Raw genomic sequence first — 23,794 nt, 5'->3', positions numbered from 1 at the left:
TTGGAGCGAGGACATGGTACGTCTTTTGCTAGAGGTGGTAACGTAGTAAGCAATGGTAGCTATCGAGGAAAAAGGGTGATGGAGGAGAATAGATATAAAAAGGTGGTTGTGTAAGCGAAACATTGGAAGCCCATTTCTCAGCATGACTTGAACTAGGTGACCTTTGCAGTATGGGACTAGCAAAATCCGTAGCACTCTTGAGTTCCAACGAAGGCGGAGTCTAGAAGTTCGGAGTGCGACTGACCATCGTGTTCGAGAGCTATCGACTCATGAGCTACGTTGTGCTCTCACCCTTTCTATCCTCGACACTCTATATATGAGTACACATAGCACATTGACCAAGTGCTTGAAATCCTTCCACCATACTTTATGATGTATATATATATTTGTATGGCAACCATCCTTCAAAATAATCCACGCCAAGAATTTTATTTTGAGGGCCGAGTCCTAGTGCTTGAAAAAACCTACGTTTAGTGTAATCCCGCCTTCAAATTTTGAAAATTACCTTAAAAAGTAAACCTTGAAGGTAACAAATTTTTTTAGTGTATTTTAAATTTTGGGCCAAAATTCATCCCCCCCCCCCCCAAAACAGGACTAGAAAAATACATTTTCCCTAACAAGTGAAAATAAGGGCAAACTTGAAATTCTCCTTGTTTTCAGGTCAAAATTTGAAGCTTTTGTCGGTAATTACAATAATCTTTCCGGTTTTCTTAAAGGCAAGCTCAAAATCTAACCGGGATTTTACAACTTCAGCCGGTTAAAATATACAATCGACCCGGTTTTTCCCTAAAACTGCCCCCAAATAAAGGTTTTTGGAAAAATATTTACTTCAGACAGGCCCGTTTTATGCATGACTTGAATTTGAATCTCCCACCATTTTCTCTCAGCCTGCGGGCAAGGCTAGCCTAGTGGCTGTGAACAGCAGTTATGGAGGTTCTTGTTTACGAGGATACCAAAGAGGTGGAAGCAAATTTTGCTCTGGAGGACGATCTAAGCTCTGTGATTTCGAAGAAGAAGAGGAGGGTCAGCTTCGCTCAAACACAGACCATTCACGTCATTCCCCGCCACGATGACATGGAAACTCCTCCTCTTCTCAACTCGGATCTTCTGCCCAGCAATAGCAACGCGTTTTCTCCCGCTTCTAGGGTTTCTGCAGAACAACAATCTGCAGCTCACGAGCATCCTTCGCATGAAAACTCTATGGATTTCAGCCATTTCACTTCTGACATGGACACCGACAATGGAAGTTGGACTGATGATGACTTCCCGGCTCATTGTGACAGGTCATTGCTTAACTCTGCTCTCCAGCTTAATTAAGTCTAGGGTGTGTAAGCGCAGATTGAGTTGCTAAGGATGCTGTATCCCTAGTGTCTGTGCTACATGTCTCATGAAGGGCGACGCATTGACAAAGTGCAAGTAAGGGCATTTTTCTCAAATCTCAATCCATCTCTAACAACAATATATTTTTATACACAAGGTGTATTCTTAATCAGTATTCAGATATAAAGTTTGCTCTAACTACAATGCTAATTAGTATTAGTGTCGATTTGACAATTTGAGATCTAGAAAAAGCACACTATCAAGTGACAGGTTTTGCAATTTGGTCAGAAACAGATTAACTTTATGAGACTCTGAATTTCCATAGCTGGCTGGCAGTGCTGATGGATCGGAAGATGAAAGTGGCTGTTTTGTACACCTCAGACATATCTCACAACTAGAAGATGATGATTCAATTGTTAACGAGGTGTTCAATGATGACATGACAATGGATGCCACAGCCTTTTCCAGAAATTTGTCCCATTTTCTGAAATCTGGTACAACTTTTGATTTGCAAGAAGCGGGTCATTCAGGAGAAGTAGCAAAGATAACGGAGGACTGTGATGTACTAAGTGAGGAGAATTCAATGGCTCTTACAAAAACAGGGCCCCCGCATCGGGCTCTTATTAACCCGCAGGATGTCTCCATTCATGCAGATGATGACAAGAGCGACATGAGCTTAGCAACAGGACCAGACAGAACCAGACCACAAAAGAGAGGAAATCTTTCAACGGAACACAAGCTTTCTGTTTCAAATGCAGCAGAACACTCTTTACCAGGGATTACTGGTAGATCCACCCATTCTTTTATTAAGGAAAAAGAAAATCTTGCCCCTCACAATTTACAGGATGGTACCCCCCTCTCGGCTGAACCCAGAAGCCAAAATAAAAGGTTAAGGGTGTTTGAAGACAAGGCCCGAATTTCCCTGGAAGAGTCCAAAACCAAGGCCAAACAAATATCAAGAGATAGTCTTGTAGAAGACAGAACGCCCCTTCGGCCACTAAGTATTGCAAAGGTAGCATTGTCAGAGGATACCAGGAGTGCTACAACAAGCAGAACGTTTGCAAGTGTTGGCCAAGCTGGGGGCACTTCATTTCATCCAAACCTCAGAGCAACTCGTTCTTTAGAAGACATCCTTCACCATCTAAAGGTGAGGATTTAAAGCTTAGACTTGTAGCTTATCATAACAATAACTGTAGCAGTAAACAACATAATTTTTTGTATGGCAGAATGCATCCTACATCAAAGTCAACCAAGCTGATGAAGAGTTTATGGTTCAACCACATCCTACAAAGCTGCATACCTTGAGTGATTATCTGGAGTTCACTTGCAACACGCAGCCTCAGGTGATAATCTGCCTAATTACTAGGGTGTCCTTTTGTATGGAACTAATTGATGGGGAGGTTAGGGTGGATGGTGGCGTGCAGAGGCCATGGCAAGAGAGGAAGCGAGCAGCAGATATGAGAGAGAGAGAGAGAGAGAGAGAGAGAGAGAGAGAGAGAGAGAGAGAGAGAGAGAGAGAGAGAGATGCTATATCATATTGCTTGAAAAAAGCTACATATATAGAGTAATATAGAGTAAACCTTCCATGCAAACTGACTCTGTTAACTGCATGCCTTTGGGAGATTTTCGCACGGGTTGATACCACTGAACCAAACTTGGGCTTGGAACCCAAAAACCCAACACTAATACTGGATACATCACTACTGAAGGTGTACATCCTGTAAGGCTTGCAAGTTGCACTCAACTTTAATAGCAAAAATAAATCAACATGCTCAAACTAAAAGACCAAGGCCAAATACAACATGGAAGGCGAACTAGCTTACCATCCGACCTACTTCACTGATCAAAGTAGCACATTTTCTCTCTTTGTACTTTATATGGAGGCACATGCCTCGGTAACTTGATTGCCAAGCTTGTTTTCACACGTCTCCTAAGCTGAAAGCAAGGAAGAAAACTGAGGACTATGGTTGCCAGGTTAACCTCCTCCTTTTAAATGTATATGTAGTTCATATTCACGGATGTGATTTCTAATGCGAGTGCTTCAAATGCACCTTGACTGTTTCTTAGAGAAATGTATTTCGACAATGCCTGTATTTTACTATGATGACCTCTATTGCCACTTTTCTATCAGGATGGGAAAAATCCATGGTATGCTTTGCGTGAAATTTATTGATATGACTTATGCACTAGACATCGTTTGCGAGTATAAGGTGTTACTAATTGAATAACTTTCTCTAGGTGGACTGGCTGAGTGAGCACATACAAGAGTTGGAAGTCAAGCTTCTGAATGCTAAGAAGAGAAACATCGAAGTGATGTCTTGTAGTTTATCTGCTCAGGTATTATCAGTGAGTCTGACCAATGTTTTCTGAAGGAGGTTCCTACGGTCAACTTAAAATTATAAGGTCTATCTATCTTAAAACAGTTTCAGAAGCTTTCAGAGGAGTCTTTTTATGCCCTCAAATCCAAGCTTGCCAGTACACAGAGGTATCTTACGAGATTTCCTCACCTAGAAGAGTAAATGGGTTATCAGATACAGGGCAATTACTTTCTGTATATTTTATATAAGCTAGACAATGGAAGATTTTGACAGAAATCAATTTTATTTTCCTTTACATGCAAGACCTCTTTTCAACTCTGCCTTTTTGATAGCCTGGCCAAGAAAAGATGGATTTTATGGAGGGTAAATGCGCAAAAACAGGTCTTTTCATTGCTTCGAGAGAGCAAAGTGAACCTTATGGTAATCTCCTTTAATCCCATGCTTAATTCCAATATCTTTTGTTACTAATTTAGTCATTTCTGCTCTATAGAAAGAAGTAGAGGCTGCTAAAATGATGGATCAGAAAGTTAGGCATTTAATAGAAGCATACTCTCAAATGGTTGCCATGGTGGAGCTTGACAAGGCTAAACGTGAGGCAGTTGACAAGTTTCCTGCAGCAAAGGAAGCAGCTCAGCCTTTCACACTACGTCAGGTTTGCTGTTAAGGTTCAAATTCCTCTTGTCAAGCTCTTGACATTGACTAGGAGAGGCTTTTCTCCATGCAAAACAACTCATTATGTTAAGACTAAATCTTATACCAGGGGGAGGAGAAAGCGGGAGGAGCCTTTTCTCAGTCCAATGAATTAAAGGATCGTCATCATCTATATCAGGTGAATTCAGCAATGCTTTTGAATGGTTTGATGGGTAAAACTCGTATATCAGGTGAATTCAGCAATGCCTTTGAACGGTTTGATGGGTTAAACCCGTATGTTTTCTATCTTTGACCTGTAGGATTATTGTGCCTAATTAGCCTTTTGTTCCTATACCAAACATCTCTCTTTGTTTGACCCATGAATTTACAGATCTCTTGCATTCCCTCACACATCGGCCAACAAAATTTGCATAGTCGATTGCGTGCGATATTTTGGCGGTAGTGAAGCTGATTCTTGCATTTAATGATCAAACGACTGTCACAAAGTGATGACGTGGCTATCGACAGCAGAAACCCTAATTTCTGCCAGAAACCCTAAAATTCCTGCAAACCCTAATTTCTGCCAAAAACCCTAATTTCCGGAAATCGCGGAAGTGAATTTAAAGAAATAAAATAATTTTTGTTGAGATTTTGAGCGACGCAAATCTCAGCTTTTTGCTATGATTTGGGAAAAAGAGAACTTGCTTTTTACTGGCTCTCATTGAGAGAGAGAGAATCTGCTTTTGCTTTCAAGCTCTTGGGGCTCTGCTTTTGGGCATCCCTTGTAACCTTTAAATAAGTGGTGAGGGTTTCACTTCTCAGAGCATCTGGACACAGAGTCTAAGAGTGAAACCCTAACCGCTCTCTTGTACTTTGATGATTGATTAATACAAAAAGAAATACCAAAAGGGGCGCCAGTCTTTGGGGCCAATATCTCTAGGCACGGAACTCCGCCGGGCCAGTGCAAATCTATTGTGATTTGTGAATTGTTTGAAGTGGTTTTTTGGTGTTGTCGTGATTGATTCTTGACTTGGAGTGTCCAAGTCTGTTGCAATGGTATCAGAGCACGACCGATTTCTCTTCTACGGGAAATCCGATCCCCAATTTTTTTTTTCCGCGGCACGTATGGCTTCATGCAAGGATCAGTCGACTCCCTCTGCATCTGGAGATGCGGGCAGGGATCACAAAGAAGATTCCGGCAAAGAGTATGGCCCGCCTCGGCCTACTCAGGCGGAGCGGCAAGAGATGGAGCGTCACCAGTTGATCGGCGATGCAACGAAGATGATGCTCAATTTTGCCAAGGACCCGAACATGGCAAAATATATGAATCAGACCTCTCTGGAAGAGGTACAGGCAGAGTGGCAGAGAACCACAACACCACTCCCGAAACCCGCTCTCAAGAAACCTTCTGCCTCCAAGAAATATACGGAGAAGGAACTGGAGAACGTGGTTGATGCACGAATTGCTCAGTTTTTCGACGTGCAAAAGAAAGACAAAAAGCACGGCAAAAAGCAGAAGAAAGGCACTGACTTCCCGGGATATTTGGGTTGTCGGTCGACATTCGACAAGGCAAAGAAACAAAAAAAGCGTATCAAGTTTGAAGGCTTACCCAGTTCTTCTTCTTCTTCTGACAGTTCTTCTAGCTCTTCGGATTCGAGCGAAGACAAAAAAGGTAAAAAGCGAAGCAAGAAGCAACGCTTCTGAAAGGACAAGAGAAAGGCAAAGAAGGCTAAATCTCGCCCAGAGACTGAGAGTTCTACTGAGGACTCGTCTACAGACAGCTCAGATTCTGATGACGGAAACTTTTATGAGAACAAGAAGAATTTTTATAAAGCCAACCAGTATGACTTTCTCGAAGATAAAAGCAAGAAAGTCCGAGAGTTTAAGGAAGTTGGCCACTCGATCAAGTTTGATACTTTCTCAAGATACTCAGATGCTTCGAAGGCTTTGTCTTTTATACAGCAGTTTGACATCGCTTTCCCGGGAGGACGCTATTCAAAGCACTTCAAGATTCGGAGAGCTACCTCTTACTCTTAAGGGGAATGCTTGTACTTGGTGGTCCACTCTTCTCTTAAACAAGACTGCGCCAGTTAAATGACTGAAATTTAAGAAGCTTTTTATTTCTTCTTGGTTGACGCAAGAATATGAACGAGATGTATGAGCTGCTTGGAACCATCTTCGAATGACCAAGAAAGACACAATCAATGCTTATTGTGAAAGATTCTGGAGTTTTTTTGTACCCGCCTCTTCATTCAAGAAGATCTCGTTTAGAGACCAGATTGAGCGGTTTACCTTGGGTCTACCTACAAAGATCCGAGATCACTGCTTATTCACTCTGGCAGTTTGACCTACCCCACAAATGAGACCATGACACTATGAGCCGAACAGACTTCTGGGAATGAAAGTAGAAAGAAAAAAGAGCAACCCAGAGAAAAAGGATGCACGACCCAAGCTTACTCCTGAGGAGAGAGCTCGCTTCATCAGAGAGGGAAAGTGCTTTGGATGCGGGGAACATGGACATATCTCCGCGAAGTGTCCTAAACAGGCACCGAAAGAATAGAATGATAAGAACGACGACAGGCCTGAGAGTTCGAGAGCAGCTGAGGAACGTGGCAGAAAAGGTAGATAAAAAGCAGAACTGGTACCACATGGCGTTGGACCTGAACCGAATTAAATGAATGAAAGTACAAACTTTGCCGCTTTTGGGGCAAAGTGAAGGATCATGAAGCTCTTTTGAAGGAGCCAAGGCCAACTTCTTTTCACTTGGAATTGGCGGCTCGATTTGGAATTACGCCCGACAGACTGACGCCACAGGTGGAGGTAGTTTGACTGGCATCCGAATGGGATGTTGCCATTACACCGAGCATTGGCAAACTTCGTTTGCAATGATAGGGGTGTTCAAGGCACACGAGTGACGTTCTACTCAGGATCCCTTGGTACCACAAGAACTACGCCGTGGTTGACTATCGGGCCGAGAAAGCGACTTTGATAAATGAAGGGCTTAGAGATTGTACTTGATGAACTTCAGTTTCTTACTCATTCTTTTGGGAGAGAATTGAACGATGGATAAAGGTTGAATATGTTTTGACCTGATCAAAAGAACGCCAAGATTTTTCTCCACACTCATGCCGATTGCTTTTCAGAGGGCCTCAAGATCAAACCATTGATCTGATACCTGGAAGCACGCCACCGAATCAGCCACCTTATCGTGTGAGCCGAGTACAAAATGAAAAGATTGTGAACCCAGTGAAAGACTTCTTGGAAAAGGGTCTTGTCTAGCCTAGTACTTCACCGTATTGCTCTCCAGTGTTTTTGCTTTTGAAGAAAGACGGATCTTGGAGAATGTGCATCGATTATAGCGCTCTCAACGAAATCACCATCAAGAACAGATTTCCGATTCCTAGGATCGATGATATACTCGACAGGTTACAGGGATCCTCGTGCTTTAGCAGGATTGACTTGAAGAGTGGATATCGTCAGATCAGGATAGCGCCAGGAGATGTCTACAAGATAGCTATTCGGACGACTTTTGGGTTATTTGAGGTTTTGGTGATGTCTTTTGGCTTAACCAATGCTCCTGTGACATTTAATCGGATGATGGACAGGATTTTTCGAGAGTACAGGCTATTTGTTAGCACTTTCTTTGACGACATCATTGTTTTCTCCAAGAATGAGGCAGAACACAGAGATCATCTGCTTCAAGTCTTTTAGGCATTACGAGATCACACATTAGTGATTAATGCAAAGAAAATTGAATTTTTCCTACCAGAGATACCCTTTTTGGGACACATTGTGTCAGCAGACAGGAGTGCAAATGGACCCGGCCAAGATAGAGACTATCTGTGATTGGCCCGTTTTGAGGAATGTCCATGAACTTAGAAGCTTCTTGGGATTGTGTTCGTACTACAGGCGGTTCATACGAAAGTTTGCAGAGGTTGCTTCCCCTTTGCATATCTTGACATAGAAAGGAGTACCTTTCTCGTGGGGATCCACAGAGGTGACTGCCTTTCAGACATTGAAAGAGAAATTGACTACAGGACCAGATTTGACTTTGCGGGACTTGCAAAAGTCATTTGAAGTATTTTGTGATGCTTATGGTCGTAGTCTGGGTGCGGTCTTGATGCAAGAATGCCATGTCATTGCTTACGAGAGCCGATTGTTCTCTAGGCCGGAGATAACAACAGATTTATGAGAAAGAGCTTTTGGTACTTATCCATGCTCTTACTCAGTGGTGGCATTACCTACTCGGAGCGGATTTTACTGTCTTTACAGACCATCAGAGTTTGCGCTACTTCTTGTCACAGAAGCAGCTTTCGGAAAAGTAGATGCGGTGGGCGAACATCTTGTCACACTTTCACTTCCAGATTGTCCATGTGCAGGGACAGAAGAATGTGGTGGCATATGCTTTGTCTCGAAAGCCGTTGGTTCTGGCTATTTCCGCGATACATCATAGGAGCTTCGAGGATGTTGTCGATCAGTATGCCATAGATACAGATTTTGCAGATATTTTCACACGGATACGGGATGGGGAGACAGTAGCTGGATACTCCCTTCAGGAAGGCTACTTAATGAAAAAGACTATGTTGTGCGTTACACAACCGTTGAGGGAAAAGGTTATGACTGAATGCCACTGTCCACCTTTTACGAGTCACCGCGGCATTGCTACCACCATGAAGGGGGTAGAGAGATACTTCTCTTTGCCGAGACTTAAAAAGGATGTGGAAGAGTTTGTGCGTAAGTGCTTAGTATGCTAGAAGGTCAATTTTGACAGGCATAAGGCACAGGGATTGTTAAAGCCTTTACCCATACCCACCCGCCCCTGGGAAAGTATTGAAATGGATTTCATTTTTGATCTCCCGAGAACACAGAATGATCACAATGATTTTCCGATTACATGGCACGTCTGAGACGATTGTCTCCGATAGAGACCCCAGATTTATGAGTTTGTTTTGGAAGGCACTTTGGGAGAACATTGGCACGCGGTTGCTGTTCTCGTCATTGTTCCACTTGCAGACAGACCGGCAATCCAACATTGCCAATTCAGTGATTTTAGATTCATTGAAGTCTTGTATCTCGAATCAGAAGACTCACTGGGAAAAGAACTTACCTTTGGTGGAATTTGCCTACAATAACACGATATACTCTTCGACGGGGAAGACGCCATGTGAGATTGTTGAAAGTTTTGCGAAGGTTCCATTCTTCCTGAGCACGAAAGATTAGATATTTGAAATGGATGAATATTCGTGAGATTTGGATACGGCTTTTGCCAAGGTTTGCGAGACTTTGCAGGAGTCTCCAGAACGACAGAAAAAGACAACGGATCGCCATCGTCGCGATTTGAAATTGAAGGAAGTTGATTGGGTGCTCTTACGTTTTGAGAAGGCACGCCTACGAAAGAAAAAGGGAAAGGAGAGGCCTTTTCCAAAGCTTAGTATGCGACACTACAGACCTTTCCAGATCACTAAAAAGATAAATGATGGCTCCTTCCGATTGAAACTGCCAGATACTTGGAGTATTCACAATGCATTGCATGTGAGCCTCTTGAAACCTGTTAAGGGTGATGTGCCTGATGATGGGGAGCATGATGAGCAACCCGAAGTGGAAGAAAACGAAGAGGTCCTTGTTCCTGAACAGATTTTGGCACATAATGATACAAAGAAAGGTAAAGTCCGAAGGCGGTTCTTGGTTAAGTTCAAGAACTTTCTTGCATTTGATGGATGGAGGAGGAGGACCTAGCAGATACTCCTCGGATTGTGAAACTTTACCTCGATGTTTTGGTTTAGCATAGTCTACTCGAAACGGAACCCAGAATTCAGTTTGGCCGGAGATCTGGTGCAGTAGGATGCACAAGAGGGGAGTCACTCCGCTCCTTTGTCAACAAATGCCTGGATTTTGATACTAAAGTCACTGATGTCTCTTTGAGCTTCAGGGATACTGAGAGCTGACAGTATTCTGCTGGATGACTTTATGAAATGGAAGTCCTGATAATGATACTGATTTGTTTCTTCACTTCTTTTGAGTGCAGGAACTGATAGACGAAATGATTGCAGCATTTTGGTCTACTTGATCTCGAATAGACATGGTTGCAATAGGGGTTAGTCAATCGGACATCGATGAGGTCCCGATTGGACCTAGATGTGATTGCTAGCTACATTGCCGATAAATCATGGTCTAAGATCCGAATGAATGTTGAATGTCATGTGATGTCTGGTGACGTCGTGAGATGTGACTTGTCTATTTTGTACATATGCTAGATGTGTGTTCCTAGTACGTAGGTACTAACAGTCAATGTCTACTAAGACGGTTTATAGCTTTTGTCGGTTTTGCAGGCGTAATCGCGGTCGATTACAATGCTTTCAAGAGGGGGGTATGTCACAAAGTGATGATGTGGCTATCGACAGCAGAAATCCTAATTTCTGCCAGAAACCCTAAAATTCTTGCAAACCCTAATTTTTGCCAAAAACCCTAATTTCCGAAAATCGCAAAAGTGAATTATTTTTTTTTTGGTAGAAATTTTGAGCGACGCAAATCTCAGCTTTTTGCTATGATTTGGGAAAAAGAGAACTTGCTTTTTATTGGCTCTCATTGAGAGAGAGAGAATCTGCTTTTGCTTTCAAGTTTTGGGGCTCTGCTTATGGGCATCCCTTGTAACCTTTAAATAAGTGGTGAGGGTCTCACTTCTCAGAGCATCTGGACGTAGAGTCTGAGAGTGAAACCCTAACCGCTCTCTTGTACTTTGATGATTGATTAATACAAAAAGAAATACCGAAAGGGGCGCCAGTCTTTGGGGCCAATATCTCTAGGGACGGAACTCCGTCGGGCCAGTGCAAATCTATTGTGATCTGTGAATTGTTTGAAGTGGTTTTTTGGTGTTGTCGCGATTGATTCTTGACTTGGAGTGAACCAAGTTTGTTACAACGACCACTCTAAAAAACTTTTTGTTGTTGCCATAAGGGTTTGCACATAGACTATGAGACTTGATTTAAGGAGCTGCAACAATAGATTGTTGACACTTGCTTTCACGCATGTGGAGTCAATTCACGCAGTACATGGTCTTTCAATCCAAGTTGGAGGTCTTATTGACTACTTAGGTTGACTCCTAAGTTGTAATGGAATTGGCTGTTTACTTCAAACTGTTGAAAGAAAATTCCAAAAAACAATAAAAAGCAACCTTGAAGAAGCAGGCAACGAATACAATGTTCCAAAATATGAAAGTGACAAACACAACTGTTATAGACATTGATTATGTCTTTCTAATTTTGACCTAGTAGTAGTAGTAGTAGTAGTAGTAGTAGAGGTATGTATGTATGTGTGAAGAAAGAATGATATTTGGGGTACTCACGTAGGGATGTGACCTCTCCCTTGGCTCCTTCTTTTTGCCAAGCCTCCCCCTCGGCCTCAAGCTTGGCGATCACTGATCAGCTCTTAGTTAGAGATGTTGAGGTGGTTGTCACTGTTTTTGTCACGTCACGTCTAACCCTATGTGCATGTGGACAAGCTACTTCAGGTCTAGGGTTCAGGTCATCTTAGGAAGTGTTATGGCACCTTTGTGAGCCTGTGCGCAGGCCGTGCATGTCTAGGCACTTAGAGTAGTTGCATATCTACTGGTTGCACACAACATGATCATCGGCTTGACATTCAATACCCATTACGAGCATTTTACAGTGCATAGAATCCATTTTTCCTATTTGCTCATTTTTCACTTATTATTTAATAAGTGACTTTGTTGGAAAAGTGAGTAGGGCAAATTTGCTAAGCTACTTTAAAAGAAACCTAGCGCTGGCACTTTTCTGGCAGAAGAGGCAATAGAAGTTCCAGAGCAAGTTGCAGTGCACATCCTCATCAAGACCGGCAAGAGGCCCTAGCGTTTTTCAGCCCCCAACAGAGCAGATAGTGTTTTTGGAATGCAGATTTCCTAGCGTTTTTGCTATAGATCAACCTGATGTTTTCAGTTTGTAGATTCAGCCTAGCGTTTGCAGATTCCAGCGTGAGATCAGCCCAGCACATCAGCGTTTAATGTTTTCAGCACTTAGACATCGTAGATTCAGTCCCTAGCCTCGCAAATCTCACCTACCCGCAGCAGGTCCTTCTCGTATCGTCGAGTCAGCCAACGTTTTCAGATTCAGCCTGCTGTATGCAGATTTTAGCATCTGCGTTTCAGCGCATCGTCGTCGCGTCATTGCCATCACCGTCCTCGCCAATGCAGTGTCAGTATTCAACAGAAAGTGAGCGTTTTGCAGATTTCAGCAGTTCAGTCCTAGCGTTTTCAGTTTTCAGCCCGTCCTCGTCGTCATCATCGTTGTCGTCGACATTGTCGGCAAGTCCATTGAATCTAGACCATTGTACCAGATTTGTGCAATCTATAGCATAGACCTCTCTCGCCATAGAGAGGAGGGCCCTTGGAGGAGGGTTTGAGAACCATCTGGTGTCGTATTCTTCTCTCTCTCTCTCTCTCTCTCTCTCAGAGTCTTAACATCTTCATTCACAGTAGCATTCACTTTGTTTGTGATCATTGCATTCTCTCTCTAAAGGAACCGAAGGCTCTTCCTTCCGTAAGTAAAAGGAACCTTTGAGGACAGTTTGGAGCACTCATTTGAGCAATATCAACATTCACTTCCATTGCACCTTACATTGGTATCAGAGATTTTTGGCAATGTTCTGTATCACTCAAGGAAAGAACCACAAGAAATTTTTTGCTTCTTGTAGTCGCACATAACCCAAGTCCACTTGGGTGTGTCGATTCCTAATCGTGTTTTTGAAGAGTGACAGGTAACCCAAGAAAGAAGGGCTTGTCCAGCCTCCCCTTGTTCCTCTTTTCACTCATTGAGAGCGGACAGTGCACTTAGCGGCCGGTCAATCGACGTGAGGTGGGAAAAGTATGATCGCAAAGCCACCAAGGGGTGCGCCCGTAGGGAAGAGTCGAGCTCGGGTAAGAGAAAAGCCTTCTCAAACACCGATTGTCTTGATCCAAAGAAGAACCAGCTCATCTCCATTCCTGTCAGTCCAACATACCTTGCAACAAAATAGAAAGGCCTAGCAGCCTTAAACTGTGAGGCAGCACCATCTGACCAGACCTAGTGACGTTTTGGAGTGACTCTTCTCTCTGTAACCAGCCACAATGCAACATAAAATAAAGTTGGACAAACAATGTGTCATGCACTTTGTCATCTGATATGAAGAAGTGGATTGTCTTGACTACTTCCCCTTCCTTGCGGTAGTATGTTATGTGCACAAAACTGGTTACTTTGACTTGAGTGCCAATGCATGGATTGAATCTCATTTTGCTCCTTGAATGCATAGTTTTTTGCAAAGTCTACAACCACATCGTCAAGAAATCTAAGAATACAATCCTTGAATTGTTTTGCTTGCCATCGAGCGATATGATTATGTTTGATAAAAACCTTCAGCTTGGTCTATAAGACTTGAAGAAACTCCCAGCATTACATTTCTTTAGTCACAAGAAATTTTCTCTTTTTTTTGTCTCCGTGCTTACCTGTTGCCTCCACATATGCAAACGATTTTACCAAGATATTATTACCTGGGCTTTGTGTCTCTAAGCAGCATGTTTCCAGCTTTTTCACACCTCATTTCTTACATTCGCCCATCAAACACTCACTGTTGTGGTAACCAAGGAGAGCATGGTCCACTGCTACTCCAACAGGCCTAGGGCCCACACTGAGATCTTGAATATGAGAGATGAAGCTCGGTGAAGTCATGACATAGTCCACTGTACTGGCCCCATGTCTGTGTGGAAAGCATGTGAATCCCCCAGACGAAGGAAAAATCTCTAGACCATTAAGTATGGCCAGACCATGCGTAGTTGTCATCTCCATGAGATATCTCCCATACTCTGTGTGCTCTTTATCCTATGAGTGTTTGTCAAGTCCCATCTTCGATATATCCATCTCTCTAAGCATCTCCTCCGAGGTATCATAAAATACCGTTTGGGAGTTGGCCGTCCTGGCATTAAAGTCTCCCAAGAGAATGATATCTCCATCTCTAGAGAACTCCCATATGTCATTATCAAGTATAGAGAAAGGGGATTGCCCTCTAGGTGAGGTATAGACTGATGTGCTAGGGGGAAAGTAACATATAGCAATGTATAAGAATCTGCCTGTCTCAGCTCTCAGTCTCACCCACATGTATCTTGCCTGGTCATCTCTCCGGACAATCTGTAATAGCGGCTGCAACTCTTCCTTGAATAAGACTGCTACCCCTCCTGAACCTCGACTTCCATGCTGGGATCTAGCGTCTGGCCGACAAGCGGTCTCCCATAAATAGCCAGTCACACTTGACATCAACTGTCCAGATTTTTGATGTGTCTTCGAGTAAAAGACAATGTCTCTATCTCTGAAGCTATCTTCAAAGGCACCCACATCCAGCCTATATGATCCATTACAATTCCATGCCGCCATCCGGAGTGTGGTCCCATATGTCTCGCACCGTCATGCTGTGCGTTTTTCCAAAACCACTACTTTCCCTCCTCTGTAGAAGGCAATTTTTCCCTTCTCCCTTGTTGCCTTGATCTCTGGCATCAACTCTTGCATATGTGTTATTTGTGCTAAAGTAAGGTCATCCCCCATAAATATTCCAATTTTCTTAAGTGCTGGTCTCTTCTTCAGGAATTCCTTCCTTGTTTCCAAAGTCGGGAAACGCAAAATAAGTGCTTTCTCTTTGACGTTTCCCTTCTCATCCACTCCCTTCTTTCCTACTCTCCAAGCACCTGTGTGCATAGGTTTCGGGATGCCCATGCGCTGCAAGAGTTCCTTCACTTCGTCTTCTACATTTTCGGTGTCTTTGATACCAGTAATACGCACATGGAGGGCTCTAGTCCTCCTCTTCTGTTCCTCCTCAATGGTCATATTGATGATGGTAGAAGTCTGTGCGGCTTCTGGCATCCGGGCCTTTCCTTTCTTTGCACCTTCAATCCATTTTTTTGCTTCGTCAACTTTATCCTGTGTTTTAGAAAGGCGCTCCGCCCATCAGGAAGTCTCTTTCGAGTTTAGTTCTTCCCCTTCGCGCAGAGTTTTCACCTGCTCCTTAATATCTTCGAGCTCCTTTAACATCGAGGGCTGATTTCCCCCTTCCGTTTTGGGCATAATTTTGCACGCTGCAAGTTCCCCTTTAAGCTCTTCAATCACTGCATCTTTTTCCTTCATGCACTTTTCCACATTGGTTTTCCAAGATTCAAAGCTTGCAATTGCCTCATCCAACTTTTTTTGCATAATACATTCCATTACATTCACTTCTGCCCGCATTAGAGCCTGCATCTCCCCTTTCACAGATAGATACATCTCATCATGCCTACCAAGCATCGCTTTATCGAATTCTTTCCTCATATCTGCATACATAGAATTCTTATAACTCTCTGCGTTTGCGTACATCTCTTTCCTGATGTCATCTCTGATAAAGTTGAGCTCAGATTTAATCATCACTTGAACCCTCTCCATCATTAAATCATCTTGGATTCTGACGGTTTTCCCTGCCCGCAATGAGCTTGGCGAGAGTATGCTATCTCTGTTCCTCCGCTTGAATGTCGCTTTCATTTTTTGTGGCGTGGTGAAGCCACTTGCATCACCATCCTCGACTGGTTGGTCCATCCGAGAGAGAAGAATAAAGAGAGCACTGAGTCAAGGCCCTCACCAGCTGAGGTCTGGCCTCCGCCCTGGTTGGCCTTGCCCTCGTCACCAAGTCCTAGCCCTCGTCCTGGCTGACTTGACTACTCTCGTCCTCGCCCTGGCACTGGTCTCGTCTGGTCTCCCTTGGCTCTTCTAGCCCTCTTCCTTGGTAGGCAGCTAGCTCTCGCACTTGGCACAGCTCGCCCTCGTCCTTCAGAGGTTAGGGCCCTCGTCCTCGCCCTTGGCAAGCTGCTCGCCCCCTTGACACAAGACCAGCAACTCGACCAGGTCCACTTGCTCGCCCTCGACCAGGTCCAGCAGCTCGCCCCGCCTTCGACCAGCAGCTCGCTCTCGTCCCTCGTCCAACAGAGAGAGAGCTCGACGAGCTCGTCCTTCGTCCAGCAAGGCAGCGCGAGAGGGTTTGACTCAGCCTGCTCGCCTTCACCTCAGTCTCCTCCCCTCAGACATCTCGTCCTCGTCAGCCTGCTCGCCACAAAATGCTCACCCTCCTCAGTCTGCTCGCCCTGGTCAAGCTGCTCGCCTCAGGCTGCTCGCCCTCGTCCAGCTGCTCGCCTCAGGCTGCTAGCCCTCGCCCTCGTCGAGCTGCTCGCCCTCGCCTCAGGCTGCTCGTCCTCGCCCTCGTCCAGTTGCTCGCCCTCGCTTACCGTCCTTCCGCAAGCAGATACGTCATCCTGAGAGAGAGAGAGAGAGAGAGAGAGAGAGAGAGAGAGAGAGAGAGAGAGAGAGAGAGAGAGAGAGAGAGAGAGAGAGAGAGAGAGAGAGAGAGAGAGAGAGAGAGAGAGAGAGAGAGAGAGATGAAATGTTATATTAACGTCTTCAAAAGGCCAAAGTGACCTATGAGACCAGGAAGTTACAATGCGGTGTATCTGATATCAAGTCAGATTAACAAAATAAATTAAACTAGACTAGGGATAACAAAATATAAATATTGCGGAATCCTAAACTAAGCGGATAGGTGTGGAAGGCGAGAGGCGTGAAACGTGTGAACTGAGCTATACAATGTGTAGACAATTTGGGAGGGAAGTAGAGATCTATCTGCATAGAGATCCATCTTCATCTGCACTCTGGACGAGGAAAAAGTATGGCTCGAATCCTTTGCTGTAGCCTCCTTCGAAACTGTGTAGCTCCTCTTCTCCATCGGGGTCGTCTAGATCTCCCTAGCTCAAATGCACGGTCTATGAGAATGCCAGTAGTGCGGGTAGACCTCTCCACTGTTGGTTGCTCCTCTGTCTGTTCTTTTGGGTGTTCAATATCTAGTGTAAAGAAATCTGTGATCTGTCTCTGGGGTTGTCTCTCTTCAGCTCTCCTTAGTAAAGTTTCTCTATGCCTGTGTAGCTCAAGTAGATAAAGCCCAAGACATCTCTGATCCTCAGATAGTGGCCCGAAACCTTCTCTGAATATACAATGAAAACGGCCTCGTATCTCATAGTACACTGTGCAATGACATATGTAATGTACCTCTGTCTCTGGCTCTAGAAGGCATAAGCGGCATATCCTGCTATCTGCTGGTGTCCCTCTGAATCTGCCAGTCTCAATCTCGAGCTGATGTGAGGACGTGCGTATCTGGCCAATGACACATCGGACACCATGAGAAAGATGCTTGTCCATATAACTAGGTCGAATCACAAACCCATCCCTTGTGAGGTGGAGAAAATGCTCTCTATAGAAAGCCTTCTTTGTGCCCAACTCCTGTATCGGCTCTATCCATGTCCTCCTTGTGTCCAGCTCTGAGAGAGAGAGAGAGAGAGAGAGAGAGAGAGAGAGAGAGAGAGAGAGAGAGAGAGAGAGAGAGAGAGAGAGAGAGAGAGAGAGAGAGAGAGAGAGAGAGAGAGAGAGAGAGAGAGAGAGATGAAATGAAATGAAATGTTCTATTAACGTCTTCAAAAGGCCAAAGTGACCTATGGGACCAGAAAGTTACAATGTGGTGGATCTGATACAAAGTCAGAGTAACAAGTAACAAGATGACAGAATGACAAAATGACAAAATAAAATACTATGGAATCCTAAACTCCTAGGTGTGAACTAAGCAGCTAAACAGCTAGTTGGGATAGCTAGGTTCGTCGGCAGATCTCTTCAATCTCCTCCATGGTTAGTAGTTTGACCGGGTGTCGTGCATGTCGAGCCAAAGTGATCCGAATCCTCTGATGGAACCTCCGTCGATGCTATGTAGTCCTCCATAGTCGTGGGCGTCTGGATCTCCCCAACTCAGTCGTTCGGTCGATCAGTGTGCTTCTCGTGTAAGGCGACGAGCTCTGTTGTGGTAGTAACTCCTCGGGGTGTCTAGTGGTAGCTCTAAAGAAGTCTGTGATCTGTCTCTGAGACTGGCTAGTCTTTCCTCTCATCAGGCTCTCTCTGTGTCTGCGCAGCTCGAGCAAAAACAAACCCATGCATTTCTGATCCTCGTACCGCATGACTCTAGAGAATGGTCCAAAGCCCTCTCTGAACAAGCAATGGAAGCGGCCTCATATCTCGTAGTAGACGGGGCAGTGGCATGTGTAGTGCAACTCTGTCTCCGGCTCGATGTCACACAGGGAGCATGTCCTGGTCTTTGTTGGTACTCTGCTATATTCCCCAGTCTCGATCCGCAGCTAGTGTGAAGATGTGCGTATCTGGCCAATAGCACATCGTATCCCATGAGACAAGTGGGTGTCCATGTATCTGGGCCTCGTCACAAAACCATCCTCCGTAAGCTGGAGGAGATGCTTTTTGTAGAAAGCCATCTTCGTGCCCAGCTCCTGTACTGGTTGTATCCATGTCCTCTTGGTGTCTAGCTGAGTCAAGTCCTGGCGAATAAGCCTGGTGATCTTGGACTATGTAAGAGTCAGAGAGGGCGCAATCAGTGAGTATTGGAAGGAGGCAATCTGTCTATGTTGAACCCATGCGCCTGAAACCATGATGTCATCTCCCCATACCAACATGCTGTATCTCCCTGCATGGCTAACTGTAGAGAGGACTCAAGTGCAAGGCGTGCATATCTGTCTCTGGGAAGTTCCCACATGCGGTGTATGAAGAAGACAGATCTGGTGAGCGCCTCAACCACTAGTGGGGGGGCAGCCAGCTCTGCTCGTACAATAGCACATGGTACTGAAGCCTTGGCTCTAATGAGCCGCGAGATCATAGAGACCAGAGCCTTCTCCATGTCCCCCCATCCATCACTGCAGCCTGTCCTTCCGTGATGATCCAGCGAGGGTCCCCAAATCGCAGCTCCATAAAGCAATGCAAAAGCCACCAAAGTGTCAAAGAGCCAAAGCTTCGTCCGAGGCTCCTGAAACTGAACCTGTGAACACATCCTTTCCAATTTGCCCAATGCTCCATGGGCTCTGGTCAATCTAGTCTCTGCTGGCCTCCTCAATGAAAATGCTGGCCCACTAAAAACCACTCCAAGGTAAGTGTAAGCATCTGTATACTCCACCTTCTCTTGGCCGTATGTGAATGCGGGCGTTGACCTCCTGATCCACTGTGGGGTGGTATTAAATACCATGACCTTGGTTTTACCAAGGTTGACGGACAAACCACTTTCCTGGGCAAACCTATGCAAAGCATCCAAGTGACGCTGCATCCCCTCCAGAGAGTTGGAGATCAACACAATATCATCAGCATATAACAATAGTGGAATCCATGTCCTTGCCAGCTGTGCACCTCTATCACCATCTCTCTCAATGTAGTTAGAAACCTCATCCACATACATACCAAATAGAGTAGGAGAGAGCGGGCAGCCCTGCTTCACCCCAATAGTGGAGTAAACCAATGTGGATAGACCCTCTGGGGTGCGTACATGCCCCACTACTGACTTGTATAATGCCATGACCCCCCAAATGAGCTCTGTGGGTACTCCCATCTGCTGTAATCTGCGCATCAATCTAGCTTTGGGCACTGTGTCAAATGCTTTGCGGAAATCCACAAAGCTACAATAGATCCGTCTCCCACGCGATCTACCCTCCTCAATGATGGCTGAGAGAGAGAGAGAGAGAGAGAGAGAGAGAGAGAGAGAGAGAGAGAGAGAGAGAGAGAGAGAGAGAGAGAGAGAGAGAGAGAGAGAGAGAGAGAGAGAGAGAGAGAGAGAGAGATGAAATGAAATGATATATTAACGTCTTCAAAAGGCCAAAGTGACCTATGAGACCAGAAAGTTACAATGCGGTGTATCTGATACAAAGTCAGATTAACAAAATAAATTAAACTAGGATAACAAAATATAAATATTGCGGGGTCCTAAACTAAGCAGTACAATGTGAAGACAATATGGGAGGGGAGTAGAGATCCATCTTCATCTGCACTCTGGACGACGAAAGAGTATGGCTTGAATCCTTTGCCGTAGCCTCCTTCGAAATTGTGTAGCTCCTCTCCTCCCTCGGGGTCGTCTAGATCTCCCTAGCTCCAATGCTCGATCTATGAGAATGCCAGTAGTGCGGGTAGACCTCTCCACCCTCGCTGGTTGCTTCTCTGTCTGTTCTTCTGGGTGTACAGTATCTAGTGTAAAGAAATCTGTGATCTGTCTCTGGGGATGTCTCTCTTCACCTCTCCTCAGTAAGGTTCCTCTATGCTTGTGTAAATCAAGTAGATAAAGCCCAAGACATCTTTGATCCTCGTAACTCATGACCCTAGATAGAGGCCCAAAACCTTCTCTGAATAGACAATGAAAACGACCTCGTATCTCATAGTATACTGTGCAATGACATATGTAATGTACTTCTGTCTCTGGCTCTAGATGGCATAAGGGGCATATTCTGTTATTTGCCGGTGTCCCTCTGAATCTGCCAATCTCAATCTCGAGCTGATGTGAGGATGTGCGTATCTGGCCAATGGCACAACGCAAACCATGCGAAAGATGCGTGTCCATATAGCTAGGTCGAATCACAAACCCATCCCCCGTGAGGTGGAGAAGATGCTCTCTATAGAAAGCCATCTTTGTGCCCAACTCTTGTAACGGCTCTATCCATGTCCTTCTCGTGTCCAGCTGGATCAAATCCTGACGGATGAGTCTATTAATCTCTACCCGTGTCAGAGACCTCAAGGGTGCCTGAAGAGAGTATTGAAAAGGAGGCAACCTATCCATGGTGAAACCATGTGTCTGAAACCATGATGTCATCTGAGCATACCAGCATGATGTGTCCCCATTAAAAGCTAATTGTCTGGAGGACTCTAGAGCCACCCTGGCATATCTGTCTCTGGTAGTATCCCATAGACTGTGTACAAAGGAGACTGATCTTGTGAGCGCCTCAATCTCCATAGGGGGGGCAGCTAATTCCGCTCGAATGATATCATGCGGTACAGAAACCTTGGCTCTAATCAGCCGAGAGATCATAGATACTAGGGGCTTCTCCATACGCCTCTACCCATCCTGGCCTATAGAAGGTCCCCAAACCTGCACCCCATATAACATAGTAGAGGCTACCAAAGTATCAAAGAGCCATAACTTTGTCCTAGGTTCCTGGAACTGAACTTGTGAACACATCCTCTCCATTCCTCCCAGAGCCGCACCGGCTCTAGTTAGTCTAGTCTCTGCTGCTCTTCTCAAAGAAAAACTCGGCCCCGTGAAGACTACCCCCAGGTAAGTGTATGCATCTGTATACTCCACAATCTCCTGACCATATTTGAAAGTAGGTACTGATCTCCTGACCCATTGCGGTGTGGTGTTAAACACCATAACCTTTGTTTTACCTAGGTTTACACCCAGGCCACTATCCTCTGCAAAACTGCGTAGTGCGTCCAGATGTCGTTGCATACCTTCTGGTGAGTCAGATATCAGTACAATATCATCAGCATAAAGCAACAATGGGATCCACGTCCCTGCCAGTTGGGCACCCCTGTCACCCTTTCTGTCAATGTAATCAGACACCTCATCCACATACATACCGAATAGAGTAGGAGACAATGGGCAACCTTGTTTCACTCCAATAGTAGAGTGAACTAAATCAGATACCTCTTCTGGAGTGCGTACATGTCCCACCACTGATTTGTACAAAGCCATTATCCCCCAAATTACCTCTATGGGCACCCCCATCTCTTGCAGTCTGCGCATCAATCGAGCCCTTGGTACCATGTCAAATGCTTTGTGAAAATCCACAAAGCTACAATAGATGCGTCTCCCATGTGCTCTACCCTCCTCAATGATGGCCCTGAGTGTCAGAATATGATCAAGAGTGGAGAAACCCCTCCTGAAGCCGGCCTGACCCTTTGCTCGTACACCCTCGCCCTCTGCCCAGCTACTCAAGTGTTGCTCCAGAATAGATGCATACAGTCGTGCCAATGTGTGTCCAACCATAATAGTGCGGTAATTCCCAGGCTCTGTAGGGTCACCAGCCTTGAAGATGGGCACAATATTAGACAACCTCCAGGTCTCAGGTAATCCCTCACACATGGCACGATTGAACAACACTGCGAGAACTTCCATCAGCATATCCTTGGCATGTATAAAGTGCTCCGCTACTAGACCGTCATGATCATATGCCTACCCGGTCCTCATCCTGTCGATGGCCCTTCGTACCATCTCAGGCGTAAAGAAAGTGCTCGTAGTTGGGCAAGGCTTGGTAGGGTCTGGAAGGGGTTCCTGTCCTGGAACTGTATATAATGATGTCGCATATTGGCCCCACACATCAGGTGAAGTAATCACTGGGGAGGAGAGTGCTCATGGAAGAGTCGCCATGCCTCTCCGGAGTCCCTACTCAAGAACATCTGATATAAGTCTCGCTCCATCTGAGCTAGGTAAGCTCGCTTCTTCCGTTGCACAAGGCGTTTGAAAGCAATCCGAGACTATTTGTAAGTGATGACTCCTAACAGAAGATCCCTCTGAAGCTGTGCCCTCATCTCTCTGCATTCCTCATCATACCAACTATTCTGTGGCATGCTCCCAGCATGTCGTCTCTTACCCGGCTGAGTGTGTGGATATGCCACTGATGCAGCCCCATGCAGTGTCTCAGTCAGTATATTGGTGCACTCCTCCACTGAGAGGCCTGTACCATTTTTGCCAGCTGTGCCTTCCAATAGACGGTCCCAGATCTCCTATGTATAAACGAAATCAATCTCTCGTGTAAATGTATAGCGGGTGTGTGGCCTGCCTCCTGGTGTCTGGGTTGTACTATACTGAAATTTAACGGACAGTGTCAATAGAGCATGATCTACTGCTATGCCCACTGGCCTGGCTGCCACTGTGAAATCCTGAATGCAGGGGATAAAGCTCGGTTGTGTCATAACATAATCCACTGTACTGGCCCCATGTCTATGTGGAAAGCATGTGAAACCGGCTGCTCCAGGAAATCGCTGTAAGCCATTAAGTATGGCTAATCCATGTGTAGTCGTCATTTCCATGAGGTATCTCCCATACTCCGTTTGCTCTCTGTCATCTGAGCATCTGTCAAGCCCCAACTCACCCACATCCAGCTCTCGAAGCACCTCATCTGAGGTGTCGTAGAAGACTGTCTGCGAGTTGCCCTTTCGGGCATTGAAGTCCCCTAGGAGAATGATATCACCATCCCTTGAAAACTCCCAAATGTCATCATCTAGGATAGAGAAAGGTGATTGCCCTCTGGATGCGGCATACATTGATGTACTGGGAGGAAAGTAACATATGGCAATATATAGGAATCGACTTGTGTCAGGTCTCAGTCTCACCCACATATATCTAGCATGATCATCTCTTCGTACAATATGCAGTAATGGTTGTAGTTCCTCTCTGAATAGCACTGCTACTCCTCCTGAACCTCTAGTCCCGTGCTCAGATCTCGCATTTGTCCTGTGAGCTGTTTCCCATCTGTATCCCACCACATGTGGCATTACCTGTCCAGGGGCCTGATGAGTCTCTGAGAAGAACACAATACCCTTGTCTTTGAAACTCTCCTCAAATGCACCCACGTCCAACCTCATAGACCCATTACAGTTCCATGTAGCCAT

General features: G+C 45.1%; 2 protein-coding genes across 3 annotated transcripts in view; one reads left to right on the top strand and one right to left on the bottom strand.

Annotated features, from left to right (window-relative positions):
* Positions 1–836: 836 nt before the first annotated feature.
* The window catches only part of LOC147453887 (uncharacterized), a 59,671-nt gene continuing 36,713 nt past the window's right edge, over positions 837–23,794 (top strand). For both annotated transcript variants that reach the window (XM_086515954.1, XM_086515952.1), the window contains exons 1-8: positions 837–1,283; positions 1,657–2,467; positions 2,547–2,663; positions 3,559–3,657; positions 3,744–3,805; positions 3,971–4,058; positions 4,129–4,290; positions 4,399–4,467. In XM_086515954.1, the coding sequence (XP_086372080.1) occupies positions 928–1,283; positions 1,657–2,467; positions 2,547–2,663; positions 3,559–3,657; positions 3,744–3,805; positions 3,971–4,058; positions 4,129–4,290; positions 4,399–4,467 (1,764 nt within the window). In that variant the 5' untranslated portion in view covers positions 837–927. The remainder of the gene's footprint in view (positions 1,284–1,656; positions 2,468–2,546; positions 2,664–3,558; positions 3,658–3,743; positions 3,806–3,970; positions 4,059–4,128; positions 4,291–4,398; positions 4,468–23,794) is intronic.
* LOC147453888 (uncharacterized) lies at positions 22,907–23,794 on the bottom strand. Its single transcript, XM_086516905.1, has 2 exons — positions 23,099–23,794; positions 22,907–22,987 (listed from the first exon to the last, which is right to left on the bottom strand). Exons 1-2 carry the CDS (start codon positions 23,792–23,794, stop codon positions 22,907–22,909), a joined length of 777 nt encoding a protein of 258 aa, XP_086373031.1.

The sequence above is a fragment of the Adiantum capillus-veneris genome, chromosome 7 (assembly GCF_014529385.1).
Source record: "Adiantum capillus-veneris isolate H3 chromosome 7, ASM1452938v2, whole genome shotgun sequence".
Classification (NCBI taxonomy): domain Eukaryota; kingdom Viridiplantae; phylum Streptophyta; class Polypodiopsida; order Polypodiales; family Pteridaceae; genus Adiantum; species Adiantum capillus-veneris.
The sequence above is the reverse complement of the archived record's forward strand: the minus strand, read 5'-3'. Positions and strand labels throughout refer to the sequence as shown.

Excerpts from the sequence above, each read along its gene's own strand:
- LOC147453888 (XM_086516905.1), bottom strand. The coding sequence starts at position 23,794 with ATGGCTACATGGAACTGTAATGGGTCTATGAGGTTGGACGTGGGTGCA. Across the intron at positions 22,988-23,098 it reads GGGCCAGTACAGTGGATTAT|TATAGTACAACCCAGACACC; the intron begins GTTATGACACAA and ends GTTAAATTTCAG.